This window comes from Diceros bicornis, chromosome 18 (assembly GCF_020826845.1).
Source record: "Diceros bicornis minor isolate mBicDic1 chromosome 18, mDicBic1.mat.cur, whole genome shotgun sequence".
In the NCBI taxonomy this organism is placed as follows: Eukaryota; Metazoa; Chordata; class Mammalia; order Perissodactyla; family Rhinocerotidae; genus Diceros; species Diceros bicornis.
This window is the reverse complement of record NC_080757.1, coordinates 46279862-46300393: the sequence shown is the minus strand read 5'-3', so window position 1 is coordinate 46300393 and position 20532 is coordinate 46279862. Positions and strand designations below refer to the sequence as shown.

General features: G+C 38.6%; 1 protein-coding gene across 7 annotated transcripts in view; it reads right to left on the bottom strand.

Annotated features, from left to right (window-relative positions):
* Positions 1-20532, bottom strand: part of TANC2 (tetratricopeptide repeat, ankyrin repeat and coiled-coil containing 2) — a 401816-nt gene that overhangs the window by 19488 nt on the left and 361796 nt on the right. For all 7 annotated transcript variants that reach the window (XM_058561308.1, XM_058561312.1, XM_058561306.1 and 4 more), the window contains 4 exons: positions 12268-12390; positions 11489-11725; positions 6612-6797; positions 4499-4592 (listed from right to left, as the gene is read on the bottom strand). In XM_058561308.1, coding sequence (XP_058417291.1) covers positions 4499-4592; positions 6612-6797; positions 11489-11725; positions 12268-12390 — 640 coding nt within the window. The remainder of the gene's footprint in view (positions 1-4498; positions 4593-6611; positions 6798-11488; positions 11726-12267; positions 12391-20532) is intronic.

The following is a 20532-nucleotide window of genomic DNA, read 5'->3' as shown; positions in this document are numbered from 1 at the left end:
TAAAATAAACGATTTGGATCTAACTCTCACGTTCTTATCCCATTTAAAGTAGCTATTAGGTGATAAGATGATAATGTCCTGTGTATGGGGGGCCAAATACATTCTTTTTCACAAAAGAATTTATAGCACCCCAGAGAAAACACAGACAGTACTTCAGAATCAAGCCTCTTACCAATGATGCCAGTTCATAGAACATAGTTGAAAATTCACAACCAGTGCCGATCTTGAAAGCTAAACTTATACTGTCCACTCTAACCTGGAGTTATTATTGCTCTGGCTGGACAATTTCAACCCACTGGATAACACGTTTATATGAGAGGGAATGTTCCATTTGGCCTTTTTCTTTGTTGCTATCATCTCTGTTGCTTAGGTTATGATGTAATTTGGCAGGAATCTCCAGCTGATAGCTGGACATGGTCATTAACACAGCTGGCCAATTTCATCTCAAAACAACAGAACTATATAAAATGGGATCTGTACTTTTCAAAGTCCAAGAGCAAGGAGTTGCTTTGGCTGGATTTTATGTAAGTCTTATCAAAAACTGTTAAAACTTTTTCAAAGAAAGAAGATTAAGGTAAAGCCAGTTCTGCAAACAACAAACTGATTATTAGAGCAAACACAGCAGTTTGGAGCCAAATCTCTTCCTAAGAGACCCATAACAGAATTTGTCCCCAGCATCTGACGAGATTATCTGACATCAATGGTCCTTTTTCAAAGGGAAACATCTAAGGAGTTTGAAGAGGCAGACAGGATGCAGCTCAGAGTTGGGGAAATAGCCAGTCTGCTTGGATGGAATGCTGACACTAAATAGAATGCAGTGAAGAAAATGGTCCTTTTGCTTATCTATTTTCAACCTTGAAAGAGTCCAGTACACACAGGTCATGTAAGACCAATGGGAGGGAGGTGGTTGGGGAGACATAAACTAAGCACGGCTATCCAAAACAACATCAATTAGGTAAACAGTTATTGAGCTATTTGTCACTGTCTCTGCTCATAAGAACTGATGGTTGAGTAAGGATAACAGACAAACAAATACATTACTATACAGTGTGATAAGCACAACAGAGAAAAGTCCATGGAGGTAGCACAGAGGAAGAAGTGTCTGAGAAGGTCTCCAGGAAGAGACGACAATGTGAGCTAGATGCTGAAAGAAAAATAGGAGACTTACAGGCATGTAAAGACAAGGGAGAGGTACACTAGGCACAGGAAAAGCATGTATAAAGGCACTGAGGTGGGAAACAGCATGTTTATTGTTATTGGAGTTACTGGAGAACACAGGCAACAGATGAGGCTAGAGATCATGACTGGACTTTTTATGCTACACTAAATAACTTAATTAATGCTACAGGTGGTCAATGAAGCAGGAAAGCGACAGGAACAGATTGTGGTTCAGAAAGATCACTTTGGCTGAAGTCTGGGAGATGAATCACAAAAGGGTGAGGCTAGAGACAAGATCAGCTAGGAGGCAGTTGTAATAATCTAGGCAAAAGATGATGAGAGCATGAATTAAGGGTATCTTGTTTATTTTGTGAACTCTCACTTCTTTTGGGTCATGGGATGGCTCAGGCAAGAGCTGCTAGAAGCTTTTAATGCTGGTCCTGGTCTGTGCCCATAAGACAAGGGAGAGGAGGGAGTGGTGAACAATCTTGTCACCTTAATTGTTTTTCTTCTGAGTTTTTACATAAGAAGTCTGTGAAAACCCTGTGGTACGGGAGGGGTCAGCCAGATGGTAAAAGCTGGATGTAGGAAGATGTTATGTGGAAGGATAAAGAGGCTGCAAAAGGAGGACAAAGGCAACTAGGATGTTCTAGTGATCTGCTTTTAGAAAATCCGATATAGAAAGGTTACATCTCAATTCATATTTCACTATATGCTAAGAGATATTTCATTGATTCTAAGATGCACTTTCTTCCCTTCGAATTTTTTTTTTGTGAGGAAGTTCAGCCCTGAGCTAACATCCATGCCAATCCTCCTCTTTTTGCTGAGGAAGACCGGCCCTGAGGTAACATCTATTGGCAATCCTCCTCCTTTTTTTCCCCAAAGCCCCAGTAGATAGTTGTATGTCATAGTTGCACATCCCTCTAGTTGCTGTATGTGGGACGTGGCCTCAGCATGGCCGGACAAGCGGTGCGTCAGTGCCAGAAGCCGGGCCACCAGTAGCGGAGCACGCACACTTAACTGCTAAGCCACGGGGCCGGCCCCCTTCCCTTTACAATTTAACATCTCTGAAATGAGGATGCATCTTACAATTGATGTGACAATAAAGAATTGTGTCAGTTTAATAGGCAGAGGATTTTTTTTTGTAGTGGCACATAAAATAATGGTTATATAGTTTCTTACAGTTAGTGGTGTCTTATTAGATTCGATATAGTAAGTGATACAGATTGCTGGAAACATCATGACCATCGTATTTTCCTTAGGTAAAAATTTAGGCCAGGGCTGCAGATATGAGACCCCAACCAGCTGCAGGTCATAGACCTTCATTCACTATATAAGGGAAATATACATAAGATTTTGTCATTAGAGGAAACATCACAATTCAATGGGTCATTATAAATTTTAAATGATTATGTGCTATAAGTTAGAAAGAAACATGTATACTTAGTAAACCCATCACTATAGACAGAAAAGCAACTTGCGTCTATTCTATACTAGCGGTGAGTTGTAGGGACATAGCAAAGACATTATTTCCCAGAAATTTTTCTGAAGTCAAATAATTTTTTATAGATCTATAAATTATATTATGAATGCATTTCATTCTAACTCATATTTAAATAGCATTTTATGTTTATAATGCTGAAATTATTTCATATAAATATCAAGTTAAACACAACACAATTCTGATTACAAGCAAATTGACATGAAGCTTTGATTTTTTACAATCTTGAGATATGGTACCTATGTGAGAAAATTAATGTAACAAACTTTATTGCACACTTTAAAGCATGAAATATTTTAAAAGTCCCGAGGCCATAAAGTTTTATTCTAATGAGAAATTCACATCAATAAAAATAAGTCTTCCACTCAGTTCACACCCTTCTTGAACATTTTCAAGGAATTCTTTCAAGTATAGCACTATAATGTGTTTGATATTCATCACTATGACTGTTAGTCTTATAATTTCTATCCATTATCAACATTGGGCCACTACTTTTTTTTTTGTCCTCCCCAGTGGTTACATGTGCATGGCCTGGCAGACAGAAGTCTGTTGGGAGGTACAACAACCCTGTGCTGGGGAAGGCTGTGCTGATAGGAGCAATAAACCAACACATCCCTTCTGTAGCTGTAGGTCACAATATGCATATTCCAGAATTGCTGATGTCCTGGTCAGTCCCTTCCCCGCAGTCTATCCTCTGGCTTCCCTCAGGGTGGGGTCCCAGAGACAGCAGCTGTTTCCAGCTGCACATTTTCTTTTAATCTGTCATGGGCTCTTAAGCTGCAGCTGCCTGGCATCTGCTCTCTTTGGCTCTTACAAGGGAGAGATTGTTTGAGAAGCAAATTCCTGAGCTTTGGCCCATTCTACACGATGTTAAAGAAGCCATGAAACCTATATAAGATTTTTGCATGTGTGGAAACATCACAATTCAATAGGTAATTGCAAATTTTGAATGAATTCAAGTATCTTCTCTTATTTTTAATAACACTCTGACCCTAACCAAAACACATACCCTTCTTACTTAGTGAAATAGTCTCCCTAAATTGGCCAACTCAATATTGGTCTACTTCTCCTGGCAAATATGACACATATCTGTGGTGACTCTACAGTTTTCACTGCTCTAGTTTCATAAGAATACATAAAAGGTTACTAATGTTTCTCTAGATGTTCCAGTTTAGACCTGAGGGAAAGACAACAATCATTTCCTGGAAAGGCCACAAGGAAGAGGCTTCTGTTTGTGTAGTAAGCACCAAGCAATATAGAAATCGTTTTGCTACAGACCAAGAGGGATTGCATGGGGCTGTGCCTTGTAGGGTGGTACTTTCATTTTGCATCCAGATGGCAACTTTATTCATAATGTATCAGTTTAACCGTGTCAGATATCACTCTGCCATGAGAACATTTGGTTAAGCCAGAGGTATGGATAAAAATTTAACCTCCTGGTTTACGATTACAGGTGGAAAGAGTTATTTTGATGGAGGAAATACTTATTCCTAACTGCTACAAGGATCACATAAAAAAAGAGAAAGTCCACAACTATTTTCTGCTCTTGTTTGGCACATTGTAAGGAAACTTTCAGTCTTTCAAAATATTTGGAAACAAGAGCGGAGGAAAGTTTTGTTTGAAAAGAGACTCCAGTGCTAATGGTATGGAGAATCCAAAGGGAAAGAAGATTGAAAGAAGGAAATTGCTTGACTTTTTATTTTGGCTGAATCTGTCTCCAATACAAAAGCCATAAGGCAGAGACTACCAAAGGTACACCAGAGAAAAAGTCAGGGTGGGAGATGCAGAGAGTCTCTCCACACATTCATGAGAGAAGAGAGTAATGTCCATGAGAAGTACCTGTCTCTCCCCAGAGACTGTCAAAGCTGTTGATCTGTGCTCTCTCCACTTCCTCTTCATCTTTTTCTGGAAGATCAAGTAGGTAGGAGACAATCTGAAACAAGAAGTTGTGTCAGCTCAAACTTCAGGTAGAAAACTATGCTATTGACACTAGCCTATGAGGTTGGGAAGATACTTGGATGATCGGTGTCACGAAATCTCTTACACACAAAAGGAATCAGAACTGACTGTCCTAGCAAAGAAACCCAAAGTTGCCATGATGAGCATTCTATCAGGTACAGTTTACATGTTTCTCTTGAACACAATTCACTTATATAGCATGTGATTTTAAAAAATTACATATTTCTCATATTTAAGTTAAAGAAGCAATCCCTCATCCTCCCAATAAAAATACCAATAAATAAACAGAAAAAAATCAATAAACAAAAAACAAAAAATAAATATGGAGAAAACTGAAGGCCTGTATTTCCTCAGAGTAGAGAGATTATCTTCTTTTTTCCTCTCAGAAGTACATGGACTGTTCTGGGGGTAGTAAAGAGAGAACGGCTGCTAACAACAAAGGAAAGTGATGGCTCTGTTTCCCGGAATTTGACTTTAGAGAGAGGTACAAAGCCTCCCACAGATAATAAAAATTCCACTTTTACTAAATTTTCCCTTGGTGACATATCAGGTCAGTTGATAGGGTAGTTGTATCACTGAACCATCCCATGCAGTGATGAGCCGACTTGTACTGGCCCATGAAAGCGGATCGTTCAATTTTAAGGAATTTTGCAAGCTGGTTGTTAAAGATGTTCATTAAAAATTAAATACCAATTAAATAAATCATATTAAAAACAAAGGCTAAAAATATCAAATCTCATAACTTCCTAGTTATTTAACTACATTTTACTATTATCTAGCTCTTGGAGTTACTTATATTTATTGTCTCTGTATGGTGGAAATATTACATAATGGTGTGCTACTGTGTATATCTTGTCCCAACTTTGTGTTCAGTGATGTCACACTGGTAGCCTGAAATCAGTCAGAGTGGGAGTGTTTACACGCTGGAAATTGGCAAACATTACAAATCAGAATTTAATTTACTACTAAAGCTGAAAGAGGTTCCAGTTTAATGAATATAATTTGTATGAAGGTGAGAAGTAGTGTAACAGTAGGTCACACATCAGATTTAATGACAAAATTATTGGGAAAACAGTTAGCAAATTGGGGTGCAACTCCATTTATCAAATCATGGTTGAGTTGCAATCATAGGTTGGCTATGGATACAAATTTAGCAAAAATCAACAAAAGCATTCAATTAACAGTATTGTATATTTCATTACTATTTGTAAACTCTGTGCTACATGTTCTTTATAAGTAAAAAAAATTTATCTTTAAAGTAAGCTTTATAATAAATTTAAGTATGTAGGTACACACACACACACAGACACACACACACTCCTGCTCCACTCCACTCCCTTACCCAGAGCTGACTGTTAAACATTTCCTAGCACACTACCAATCCATATATTTTGTCACTATATTATTACTATCATTAATAAATAAATTAGCAAAAATACCATTTGTATAGTGTTTAACAGTTTACAAAGCACTTTTCATACCAGCCTTGTAAAAAAGAATTTATTAGCCTCACTTTACTGATGGGAAACTAAGGTTCTAAGAGATTGGATAAATTGCCCAAGGTCCAGAGCTACTGAGTAGCAAAGCTAGGACTCAAACCTGATCCTTCTGAGATTCCAAAGGTTGTGCTCTTCCCATTCCACATGCCTACGCATGTGAACACAGGTCAACAAAAAATCCCTCTGAGTCTAGTGTCATTGTCTGTTAAATAGGGGTGGAAAAATGGGGAGGAATTGGATTAGATAATTTCCAAGGACCTTTCCAACTTGCATGTTCTATGCCCATAACTCTAGGTACCTCAGCATTTGATATTTCAAGTGCTTTGGGGAGTTTAATCTTCCTATTCCTCAGAACAAGGACCAAAAACCTAATTCACATTAATTAGGCTAGCAATTTTGTAATAATGCAACCCTTTTCTCCCAGTTTCCTAGGTCCTTCAATATATAGCTTGAAAAAAAAAAAAACCCCAAAACCTTATCACCTGCTTTCTTACCTCAGTGTAACCCATGCTGGCTGCAGCAATGAGGGCCTGTTGGATGGCGTGACTCTTTTTAAACACTCCTTGCTGCTGGCCAGCCATTGTCCAGTCACACTGAATCAAAAACTTGACAACCTCCAGATGACCTCGGAGTGCAGCATGGACCAAAGCACACTGTCCGTTCTTATCCAAGTGATCCACCTAAGGGGAGGGGACAGAGAAATCTGTTTGAACAAAGACTTGTTGCTGTGCTCCCAATCTAGTCACATTAGCCCATTGCACATGTCTGGACTACTAAGATTCATCCCTTCCCATTTCCTGAACCAATCTCTGAGAAAATTTAGAAGATACTCTCCTACTCAGGCTAGATCATCACTGAGCTATGACTCCGGTAGATGCCCCTCTTTTCATAAGGTCAGGCTTTTGTTTTCATATCAAAATAAACCAAAAAACAAAACTCCCAGCTCCAGCTTTGTTTTTCTGAGGTAATTCTCCTTTGTCTTCAAATAGTTCTTTTCAGACCAAGATTTGAAAGACCTGTAGCTCTGTTGGCACAAAAAACCATCTTTGAAATCATGAAAGGGAAGAAAAACATTTTGAAGCTCAAATTTTTTGGTCTTCCAAAGAAGCAAAATATCTTATATCATGAATCACACATTTGATCACCAAGCTTTGGCAAAGGCCACTTTTCTCTTCCAGTGGGAGGGAAGAATCTCAAAGATCTGGCCAAAATGGCTACAGGTACTTAGAGCCTATTGCTAGGCTAAGTTTCAATAGCAGTTTTTACAATTGCAGTGTTGGTTACAAGTTTAGGCTGAAAGAAGAGCGTAATTAAGATCAATCTACCAAAAGGTCCCTAGCCACAAGTTTCAATAGGTGAGTAGCCTTTTCTGGCAGGTAAGCAGGTTATCTTCCAGTGGTAGTTGAAAGGTAAGTTCTGTATCTTGTTCTCCTCAGCTTTATTTCCACCCAGCCATCCATATAACAAATGTTTACTGAATGCCTACTATGTGCAAGGCACCACATAGGATAAAAAGGTGAATAAGATAGTAAGAGATTTCTGCTCTCAAAGACTTTCAAACAGGGTAGGGGAGATGCGAACAACATGACAAAATCCTGTCCAACAAAGGAGTATGTAATAAATGTCATAAAGAAAGTAAAAGTGCAATAAAATTTCAGAGAATTCCCTGCTAGAATCAGAAATGGATTCAGAGGGAAAGGTGCTACAGTCTGAATGTTTGTGTCTCCCCAAAATTACATGTTGGAATTCTAACCACCAAGGTGATGGTATTAGGAGGTGGGGCCTTTGGGAAGTGATTAGGCTATGAGGGCTGAGCCCTCATGAGTAGAATTAGTGTCCTTATATAGAGGCTCCAGAGACCTTGCTTGCCCCCTTCTACCATGTGAGGACACAGCGAGAAGGTGCTGTCTGTGAACCAGGAAGCTCTCACCAGACACTGAATCTGCTGGAGCCATGATCTTGGGACTTAGCCTCCAGAACTGTGAGAAATAAATGTTGTTTATAAGCCACTCAGTCTATGGTATTTTGTTATAGCAGCCCAAATGGACTAAGAAAAGGTCTATCTCAACTGGCTGAGATAGGAAATGATTAATTCTAGTTTTTGTCAGGGTGGGATACATGAAGGGGAAGTTTAAACTACAAAGTTGAGAAGGTCTTTTGGGACCAGAGTATAGATATTTTTGAATACCAGGCTAAGTGGTCTAAATTTTAATCAGTAGGTAACGGAGAGTCACTGAGAATTTTCACGCTCAGAACTATATTTTCAAAAACTAAGGGGACGAATAAAAGGAAGCTTGGCTCCTTGGAGAAATGGTTGATTCCCCGGCTGGAGCAGTAATAGTAAAAGATGAGTTTGGAACATCTTTTGGTGTCAGAAAGTACAGAAGTGCTCATAAAATAATGGGAGGAAGTTGAAAGGACACAGGAACCAACTTGATGGAGCTCCTAGTGGCCAAATCTGGGAAAATTTGAGCAAGAAAATAAATAATAATGGCAATGGCTTATAGATCATAGTATAAAGTAAATATCCAGAAATCCATAGATAAATAACTGAATAAATAAATACACGGAGGAGAAGGGACAGCTCTTCTTTACAGTAGAAATCCAATTAAATGTTGAAAGAATGAGGGAAACAGAAAAATCACCATTAGGCAAACAACATAACAATAATTATTGCAGCAAGAATCATTGATGAATCCTAAATTTAGTGGACAAAAGCATGAGAAACAAGATATCTGCCTAGTTTCAAATCTCTCCCTAAAAGATAATTCTTAATTACAAAAGGAAAAACGGTAACTTCAGAGTTGAGAAACCTGGAAGACACTATCTTAACCAAGTAATAGGAGTTAGCATCCCCTGTAATAAGACATATCAACATCATTTACCTCCTGAAGTGCTGAGTTAGTAAGGGCATGACATCACTTCTGTGGTATCCTTGCCAAAAATATATAAACTCAGTCTAATGATGGGAAACATCAGTCAAATTAAAATTGAAGAACACTCTACAAAATACTTGGCTAGTATTCTTCCGTATTTTAATGCTGAAGCCATGGGAGAGAGTATGAGGATGGAGAAGACAACCAGAGGACAAGATCTTAGTGAACAGCTATATCAGGAGAAGCAATTGAGAAAAGCAACCAGAGGGACAGGAGGAGAACTAGGACAACACTGCATGTTTTGAGAAGGGTGAGGCCAATACTGCCAATACCATGGAGAGGTTTAGAGGGGTGAGAAATGAGAAAAGTTGCTTTATTTGGTGATTGGTAGTTGTTAGTGACTTTTGAGAGAGTAGCTTCAGTTGAAAGCCAAGAGGCTGGGGTGGTACCTTTTTTTTTAAGGATATTACTTATTAGGCACTGCATGAGATTAAAAGAGACTTCATCTAGTTTTAAAAAGGCGTTATCACTTTTAATTCTCACACTGACCCTATTAATCCTTTTCATAGATGAAAAAAGTGCCACTGAGAGAGGTTAAATGACTTGTGCAACCCCTCATAAAAAGTAAGTGTGAATGCAGGCTTTGAATAAGTTTTAATTCCAAAGTTTATGATTTTAATGACTTGCCTCCTCTTTCTCTCATGAAAGCTAGACTACAAGTGGTTAGGGAGGAGTAAGGAAGCAGAGGCAGCAAGTAGAGATGACTCTTAGGACAGATTTGGTGGACTTGGAAGGGAAGAGATGGGATGGATACCAACTTCTGGTTAGCAGGGAAAGAGGGAAGTTTCTCTCTCAGGTTAGAGGACCCACTCGTAGGTTTGTAGAAATTGAGAAAAAAGGCAGTGTGAATTTAGGAAAAGAATGAAATGAAAAGCGAGAGAATGAGCAACACACTGAGATAAAAATATAAGTGGAGGCAATTACTTTGGAAAGGAAGGTAAACACTTCCTTTTTTGAGGTAGAAGTAAAGGTGAGTGTAGGAAAGGATTAATAGAATTTTGACATGAAGGCACATTGAGATGAGCTCAATCTCAGTAATGTGGGAGGGCAAAATAGGTTTGATAGGGTCTTGAAAAGAGTACAAATGATTTACTATCTGCTCTGGGGAAAATGAGAGATGAATAAAATGATAACTGAGCAGCAGAAAATCAGCTGAGATTAGAACATGAATTTATAGCAATAGCAATACGGCCCCATTATCATTCTGTTTCTAGAGGTGTTCATTCAAATGAATGGGACATTATAGGTGGACCATCATTGTAGCACAGAAAACATTTAAGCTTTGGGATTTCACTAAGAGTTCCAGGCCCCAGTTCCCCAAAAAATCTCAGGAGTCCCACTTTCTTCCCTGGTAAAAACATTGGACACCTCAGAATGAGGTCATACATTTTACTTATATTTCACTGCGAAACCACCAAAATCATCAGTTTGTTTTCAGGACTGAAACAAAATACCATGAAACTACAATATTTTTTTGAGACCAGCATTTTTCTTTTCACCAATATTTTGAAATTGAGTTCTTTTATATCAGTAGCTCTTGAGATACTATAAAGCAAACACATTTTTAGAAATGTTTTCAGACATTTAAAATATACTAACAGAAACACTTCTGAGTGCTTCTGGTCAGTTTGAGTATTAATAGGGAGAATCATCTTCTCCCCATACCTCTGTGGTGGTGGTCTTCAAGAATAGGATGAGGGAGTCTGGGCTCTGTTCATATCCCCATGGCTAACTTTTCTTTTTTTTTTCTTTCTTTTTTTTTTGTGAGGAAGATCAGCTCTGAGCTAACATCCGTGCTAATCCCCCTCTTTTTGCTGAGGAAGACCAGCTCTGAGCTAACATCTATTGCCAATCCTCCTCCTTTTTTTTCCCCAAAGCCCCAGTAGATAGTTGTATGTCACAGTTGCACATCCTTCTAGTTGCTGTATGTGGGACGCGGCCTCAGCATGGCCGGAGAAGCGGTGCGTCGGTGCGTGTCTGGGATCCGAACCCGGGCCGCTAGTAGCGGAGCACGCGCACTTAACCGCTAAGCCACGGGGCCGGCCCCTAACTTTTCTTCTCTATACATGCAAGGCTTAGCATCTGCAGGTACCATTCAGTTCAGACTTCCCATGACAGTCTCCCTGCTCCTCCACTTCTCCTTCCTTACTCTGAGCTCAACAGAGAATTTCTTCGTTGTTAGGTAGGGACTTTTTGTGGCTGCTGATAAATGCAGTTTCCTAAGTGCCTCTCAAAGGTTTAGGACTGTGTCCAGATGCAGCATGGAACTGGCAATGGCAAGTGGGCAAACACTGGGATGCACACAGAGCTAGGACTCCCTTTGATCTGTTCCCTAATACCTAGACTCATGGGGTGACACAGCAGATAAGGAAGACTCTATAGCAGGAAGAAAGAACAAGGGAAGAAAAGAAAAGCAGCAGTCGGGCAGCCATTACCTTAGCCCGTTTCTTGCACAGCAGCACAACAATGCTCAGGTAGCCTGCTGCTGCGGCATAGCCCAGAGGAGTCAGACCGCTTTCAGAAGAGGCATCCACATTGGCCCCAAACTCCAACAGCAGGGCCACCATTTCCGTGTAACCAAGATGAGACTGGACACATAGAATTGGAGCATTATTTAAAACCTCTGTCCGGTAATTAATGTTGGCACCTCCCAAAATCAGCAGTCGGCTGACCTAGAAATAAGTAAATAAATAGAAATAATACTCAGACAAATATCAGTCACATCCTATTAATCAGCCTTTATTAAGTTATCTGGGACTCCACAAATAGTAGGAGCATTTAGTAACTGCTTTATTTTATAATCTTCTTTTGTTCCTTTTTCAATACCTTGCCTTTGGAAAGGAATGTAAAATGTCTCCTTTATATAAACTGCTCAGAAACTAGAGCAAATGCCACCCATACTGTAGTGCTGAATGTAGTCCTGTTAGTCAGAAAAGCTCCTATCAAAACAAAGGCTACCGGAGGTCGATTTACTCCCTAGATGCAGCAGGACTGATCGTACAAATCAGAGTCAGCTTATAGGTGAACAGGTTTAGTCTTCAATTCACAGAATAAATTGTAACAATTAAAATATATTAAATTATCAATAAAAGACTAATTAATAGGAGACAGTCTAAGGTAAGTAAATATCAATTAAATAGCCACTTAAATGTCCTTCTAATTTTATTTTTTCATAGTTAATTCTTTAATCTGTCTGTAATATATATGCATTTACCTTTATATTTGGAGTGTAGAGATTTCGTAAAGATGCCAATGCCATGGAAAGACCTTCTGTGCTATAGGAGATCCAGAGACCTTGGAGGATTGAGGATGATACACCAACTTTTTTACTCAAACCCTTGAAAAAGAAATACAAAGACAATTAAATTATTAGCCCAGCTAAAAAGTACCATCAGTAGTAAGTTAGTGGCCTCCAGGTTTGTGGTACAAACAAGTGATAGTAAAGTCTTACCCTAACAACATCCATGCCCCATAAAACCAATCCATTGATGGGAACAAAGACTAGTCCTGTAGGAACAAGTTAACTTAAATTGTCTCTATCTTAGCAGTCTCTGGCAACAAATCTACTTAATACCTCTCTTTTCTGCTTTATCTGGATGTAATTTTTTCCCCCATATCTTTTCAATTAGCCTTCTTGAATCAATCTCTTAAACTGAAGTTAGTAAAATGTACACCGTGATAGAGATAATGTAATGTGATCATTGATCTCCATCTCATTTTCTTCCTGAGCACTTGGGAAAACTACATTTTCTAGTCTCCTTTCCAGTTAAGTGGGCCATGTGACTAAATTCTGGGCAGAAGTAATACGTCATGTCCAGGCTGTATCCCAAATCTCCTGAGTATTTCTCCACACTTTCTATTGTTCCACTTGACTGCAGGTCAGATGCAGGGGATCCAGTGAAGGATTCTGAGGCCCTAGGCGACTTCAGAACTATGACATGGAAGAAGCTTGCCCAATGATCTGTACTGGACTGCAAAGTAAGTGACAAATAAACCTTTATTAAGTCATCGAGATTTTGCAGGTTTGTTGTAGCAGCTAGCATTTCTTGCCCTGACTAATACACCCTAAAATGATCCACATCTGTTCATCCTCAGAAAAAAAACAGGTTTTATTGCCATCAGCAACAAATTTTCTTGAGTATGGCTGGCAGAGGTCCTACTGCATATACTAATATTTGCCCCTTTCACTTGGGCTTCTCTAAAAGGAAGTTAGAATAATTTGTTTTTTAAATTTCCTGCCGTTAGGGCAAGACTCCGGCAATCATTTTACTATTCTGTCAATATCTGGGTCAAGTGAGCTAAAGCAGGCAATCCTGAGGGCAGGAATATTTAACAATGAAGCTTGGGACTTAATAAGTGGATCTGGGGAGGTATTCTTTTTAAGAACTTAAGTTACTTCTGCTTGCTTTGTTCCTTGAAATGCAGGTTGTTCTTGCCTAGAACACCTCCTTATGGTCAAATTAGCAACTCATGCCCATACTCTCCTTCTCCCACGACTGGATTATTTTGAAGCAAATCCCAGACATCTTATCAGTTAATATTTAACTATTTCAGTAAGTGTCTCTAAAAGATAACGACTCTTTTTACAACATAGTCCAACATCAGTATCATACCTATAATAAACAAGGATTCTATAATATCAAACATCTAGACAGTGTTCAAATTTCCTGGATTGTATCAAAAAAAAGAAATAAAAAGTTTTTTTGCTTTGAATTGGGATCCACATAAGGACCATACACTATAACTGGTTTAAAAACATTTTAAGAATGTAAAGGAAAAATTAGATATTCTTCTATTAATTTTTTAAACAAAATATTGTGGACATATTCCATACTTGTACACATATTTTTGCCTCATTCTACTTCAAGAGAGATGTAGTAGTCCATTATATGGATGCATGATAACCATAATTAATTTAAGTCAGGCCCCTAGAGATGGATATTTACGTAGTTCTGTTGCTTTTTCTCATTATTACAACAATGTTTCAATAGTCATCCTTGTACATATATCTTTTTACACTTGTGTAAGTATATCTGTAGGATATGTCTCTAGAAGTGGATGCTTTTGTATTTTGTGCCAGTTTGACATGGCTTTGTCAATGTGGCTGCCTGTGTCTAAACATTCCCAACATGAAATCCACAACTTGACAAAATGAGGAAGCACGATGCTAACTATGTCTATTCTTCCTCTCCTTCCATCCTATCCTAATTATAAATGATGGACAAGAGGGTGAGCCAAAAAGGCCGGGCCAAATTCTGATGCAGCAGATCTCTGGGTTCCCAGAATACAATCCCATGCTGGTAGACTGAAACAAAATCTAGTTTTAGCCCTTTATACCCCAAGGAGATTATTCCCACTTTTATCCTCCTCCATTATTTGAAAATGCTACTAAACTTTTACATTATCCATTTTCTCTCTGGCCTTGAAGAGTTTGAGCTCTGCTCTGAATCTCTCTATTAGAGTATCCATCTAGACACCAAGAGAAGAATCAGAATAGAATCAGAAGAATATGAATAAGACTGAGAAGAATCAGAATAAGACATCACATTTTCTGACTGCTTATTACTTCAGAACTTCTTTTCATTTGTGCTAATAAGAGGGACATGGATGGCAAACTCTCTCATTTGGCTAATCAGTTCATATGCAAACAAATACAAAAAACTGAAGTAAATCCATTGTTAAGTAGTTATGATTGTTTATTTCGACATATGAGATTAAATATTTCCAGCTCTTTTTGGAAGAATTCCAGGCGCTACTCGCTCAGGGCTGGAGTCCAGACAAATTAGGTTCTAGAGCTCACCTCCACTATAGATCCTGAAAACCAGGAAACTTAGCTCCAATTCCCTATTTGGGCCTCAGTCTCCTAATTTAGATTATGTGTGGGCCTCATCAAGACCATTTGAGGAACAATAAACTATATTAACCAATTAGACAGAAAAATCATTAGAAAGAAACTAATATCCATAGTCCAATAGAGAAAACTTTTAGCAATGGAAGACATGTTTTATATACTATGATGGAAGGAAAAAAACAAGGAAATCTAACATTTATTCAGTATTTTCCATGTGTCAGGTTCTATGCTAGGGGGGCCTTTTCATATGCTCACTCCTTTAATTTAATCTAATCTCCATGACAGTACTATGAAGTAGAATTTATCACTATTTTTACATAGGAGGAACCAATTAGAGAGGGTGAAGTAATTTGCCCAATGTCTCACAACTATTAAAAAGTAGAGCTGGAATTAGAAGCCAAGTCTTTTTTTACTCTAAACTTCATGTTTCTTCCATTACACTAAGTTAAAAAAAGTAGATGTACCTGAGAAAAAGGTATATCTGAACTCTTAGCTGCAAAAGTAGCAAAGAATAGGCAAAGCAGCAGATTGCTGGCTTCTCCCTTTACCTTTAATTCCAAACCATTCTCCCTTCCTGGGCCTCTTTTCCAAAATTGTCCTTTTTTATCCCAATCTGATCTACTCCTATGGCTTTACTCTTATGATTTCAACTAAGCATTATGTGCTTCTTTTCCAACTATGAAATTTAAAATAAAACCATGACTATGACCTGTAATAGTCAATTATCTCTTAAACATTGAGTTAAGTGGGATTTCTTGGATATGTTCACTTAATCCAAAGAATTATCATGAATATTATCTTACAGAATAATAATGCAGCACCAGTGTTTATTAAAGTCACACGGGGGCCGGCCCCGTGGCTTAGCGGTTAAGCGCGTGTGCTCCGCTGCTGGAGGCCCAGGTTCGGATCCCGGGCGCGCACTGACACACCGCTTCTCCGGCCATGCTGAGGCCGAGTCCCACATACAGCAACTAGAAAGATGTGCAACTATGACATACAACTATCTACTGGGGCTTTGGGGGAAGAAAATAAATAAATAAAATTATAAAAAAAATAAAATAAAATAAAGTCACATGGCAATTCTCCTTTTGCTCAAAGTCTCTGGCATCAGAGGGAGTTCAGAAAATGATGTATTTAGCTTCTCTGAAAGATGTAGCAACTCATTCCTCTGCTCAGGGCCTACAAGTTTAGATTTAGTTTTCTTGAATGTAAATTGCCTCTTTCTCCTGTGTGATACCCAGGACAGTTTCAGTCATTCAGGGGTACCAAAGGAATTTTAGAGAAAGCCTAAGATGTTTATAGAGAAAGGCTGGATGTTCCCAGAATGCGGAGCCATAATTTTTGCTCAAGGGGACTTGGGCGGACTTCCACTTCCGGTAACAGCGGATCTAGTTTGGACGAATATTCCTGCTAAGGACAACTAGGAAAAGCTGTACAAAATTTAAAAAACATCTTCCTTGAAGACATGGGAGAACTAACAAGTTGGAGAAGAATTACTGGGCCGGGATCTAGGATAGGATGGAGCCCAGGAGAGCAGTTTATAGAGCTGCTTTCCCCCTGGGTGTGTTTGCTAATTTTGAAGAGTTAGCGAGGAACACTTTTGATAGCTTCGGTGTTTTTAGGGCAGTGTAACTATTCTGTATGACATTGTACTGGAAGATGCATGAAATTATGCATTTGGAAAAATCCGTAGTACTGTACAACATAGTAAACCCTAATGTAAACTATGGACTTCAGTTAATAATAATGTATCAACATAGGCTCATCAATTACAGCAAATTTACCACATCTTGCACTGGTGTGCAAGATGTCAATAATAGGGGAAACTGTGGTGGGGGGAGTGAGTATATGAGAACTTTCTGTATTTTCTGTTAACCTAAAATTGCTCTAAGAAATAAAGTCTATTAATTAAAAAAAAAAAAAAAAAAAAAAGCTTGGATTCTGCTCCAGAACAATGAATGATAATCTCTGGGAGTAAGGCTCAGAAATATGTGTGTGTGTTTTCTAAAGCTCCTCAGGACAATCTAATATAGAGGCAAGGTTGAAAACCATTGATCCAGAGCTATAGATAAATCTCAAATAGGTGAAGTTGAGTGAAAAGAAAAGTTATAGACTTATATGAAGAATATGATACTATTTATGCCACCTTTAAAAAACATAAAATAATTCTGTATATTGTTTATGAAAACATACCTATATTGGAAAAGTACAAAATATGAATGAGAAGAACACATGCTTACTTTAGGGTAGAAATTATCTTGAGAAGGGAGAGAAATGGGGTAAGAGAGGGATGCAAGGGGGGTTTCTACTATATGTTACATTTTCATTTCTTACAAAAAAGAAAAAGATTTGAAGCAAACATGAAAAACTCTTTAACATATGTTAAATCTGGTAGACAATATTTGATTATTTAGTTATCTGTGCTTTCCCATGTTTGAAATATTTCATTATAAAATAAAAATAGGAATAGGGACGTTTCTTCCTCTAAGATAAGAAAAAGGTAGGTAAGAATTGATGACGATATAGAGTGATTTATTGGAGAGAGGAGGAGAGTAGTTAAGAGAAGTCACACTCAGTGGCTTTGATTTTTTCAGTGACTCATAAGTCAGGCTGTTTGATGAGTTAGTTGAGTTGGTTAAGAGTTAGAGGAAAAAGAAATGGGAAAAGGAGCTGAGTAAGAACAGACTTTGGTAAATGAACTTTAATTAAGTGGTCCGGTAAATGGACCGCAAAGCAGCTCTCAGAGTCCCAGTGAGGTTGGAGTAAATACACAGGAAATAAGCCTGAAATACAAAACTAGACTCGAGGATTTGGAGTATTAGCTTTATTTGTACCATAGACTTGCTGTACTGATTTCTTCTGCTTGGTGGGGTTGACCCTTTGCTCTAATGAGGTACGGGAGGAAAGAGTTTCAGTTTAGATAAACTCAACTCAACAAAGGTGACAGGCAGGACCCCATTACCAGGCAGGATGTAGCCAAAAATAACCCATAATTAAATTCTGAGCTGATGGAGAGAACTTTAGGTTCAGATAACTAGAAAAAGTGTCTCTTCAGTATCCATAACTATTGCTTAGGCAAGAAGGTATCTCTTTTTGTCAGAGATAAATGGTGATGAAGCCCCTTCCTTAAATATCTGTTAGAATTTAAATTTATAACACTGCTTACCAGCCCGTAGAAAGCTTGCTCAGTATTTTTGAATACTTTAAGAAAAAAGGGAAAGCAGGAAGAAATAAGAGCAATCTCATCTAAGAGATCTTAGCTATGGCTCAGGATCTTAAGATCGTGGCAAAAACTAACCCTGGGACTTACCCAATAAGTTTCTTTAAGGCAAATTATTTACAGATATATCATCAGTGATCCACTGGTAGATATCCAAGAGTCTCAAATGAATTATTACTGTTCTTAACTGAGCATCCACATAGACATGTTTGGTTATAATAAAAGGATCCTGGTAAACAAAGGCAATGGTGCCTTTTACTGTAGAGGAGGAGCTGGCATACTGTGGCTCAAGGCCAAATCCAGCCTTCCACCAGTTTTTTTTTTTTTTGTGTGAGGAAGATTAGCCCTGAGCTAATATCCGATGCCAATCCTCCCCTTTTTTCTTGAGGAAGATTGGCCCTGGCCTAACATCCATGCCCATCATCCTCTACTTTATATGGGACGCCACCACAGCATGGCTCAGCAAGCGGTGCGTTGATGCGCGCCCGGGATCCGACCCTGCAAACCCCGGGCTGCCGCAGTAGAGCGCATGCTCTTAACCGCTGAGCCACCGGGCCGGCCCCTTCCACTGGTTTTTATAAATCATGTTTTATTGTAATATGGCCATACCCACTCATTTCTGTATTGTCTCTGGCTGCTTTTGAGCTACAATGGCAGAGATAAGAGGTTTCAAAAGAGACTATGCAGACTGCAAAGCCATATTTGCCAATCACTGCTGTAGAGGATGCTAGGTAACCTCAAGTGAAAAGGTGATATTACCATCTGGAATTTATGGTTGTTATTAAGTCTTACTATCAGGAAAGAGATTATTACTAATAATTTTGGTCATAAAACATTGTATTAGATATATTTCTAGTACTTTGCATTTTATAATGTACCTTTTTCTATATATCTTATATCTATGATCCTTACAATACTCTTGAGAGTTAGATATTGTTACCATTTTACAAATGAGAAAACTGAGACTACTTAAGTGGCAGAGTCTATACTTGAAACCATGCTTTTTGACTGACGTCCAAGAATCCTTCTTCTACTCTTCAGATGCCTACTTACAGCACTTTTTCCACCCGGCCAATAGTCCTGCTCTAGTAAGAAATGTTACAGGGTTGACCAACCAAAGAAACATTTTAGAGGGCAGCCTTTAGGGAGCTAATCGTGAGTACTCCGAAATCTCCAGTAACTAGACTCAACCCAGTGAAATACCCTGCATTACAAATTGGATTTAAATATCTCTGGCCACAATGCACAAACATCCTGCTTTCTTTCCATAGATTACAAAGAAATCTAAATGGCAATTAGAGGATTACAAAAGAATTATAGGTGCTCAACATCATTGGTCATTAGGGAAATGCAAATTAAAACCACAATAAGATACTATTTCATACCCACTAAAATGGCTAAAATAAGAAAGACAATGTCTAACAAGTATTCGCAAGGGTTTGAGAAAACTGGAACCCTCATACATAGCTGATGGGATTTCAAAACAGTGCAGCCATTATGGAAAACAGATTGGCAATTCCTCAAAATGTTAAATATAGAGTTACCATATGTCCTAGCAATTCCATTCCAAGGTATATATCCAAGAGAACTGAAGACATGTCCACACAAAAACCTGAACACTAACACTGTGAATATACTAAATGCCACTGAGCTGTTCACTTTATTTTATTTATTTATTTTTTTGTGAGGAAGATCAGCCCTGAGCTAACATCCGCGCTAATCCTCCTCTTTTTGCTGAGGAAGACTGGCTCTGAGCTAATGTCTATTGCCAATCCTCCTCCTTTTTTTTGCCCCCAAAGCCCCAGTACATAGTTGTATGTCATAGTTGCACATCCTTCTAGTTGCTGTACGTGGACGCAGCCTCAGCATGGCCGGAGAAGCAGTGCGTCGGTGCGCGCCCGGATCCGAACCCAGGCCGCCAGCAGCGGAGTGCGCACACTTAACCACTAAGCCACGGGGCCAGCCCCTGAGCCGTTCACTTTAAAATGGCTAATTTAATTTTAAAAAAATTTAAAAAGGGAAAAATCTGTATGCCAATGTTCATAGCAGCATTATCTACAATAGCCAAAATGTGGAAATAACCGAAATGTCCAACTGGTGACTGGATAAACAAAATGTGATGTATCTACAAAATGGATTATTATTTGGCAGTAAAAAGGAATCAAGTACTGATACATGCTACAACATGGATGAACCCTGAAAACATTATGCTAAGTGAAAGAAGCCAGACACTGAAGACCACGTATTGTATGATTCCATTTATATGAAATGTCCAGAAAAGTCAAATCTATAGAGACAGAAAATAGATTAGTGGTTGCCAGGGACTGGGGGAAGCATGGGGAGTGACTTTAAATGGGCACCAGGTTTATTTTTAGGGCGATGAAAATGTACTAATAGTGGTGATAATT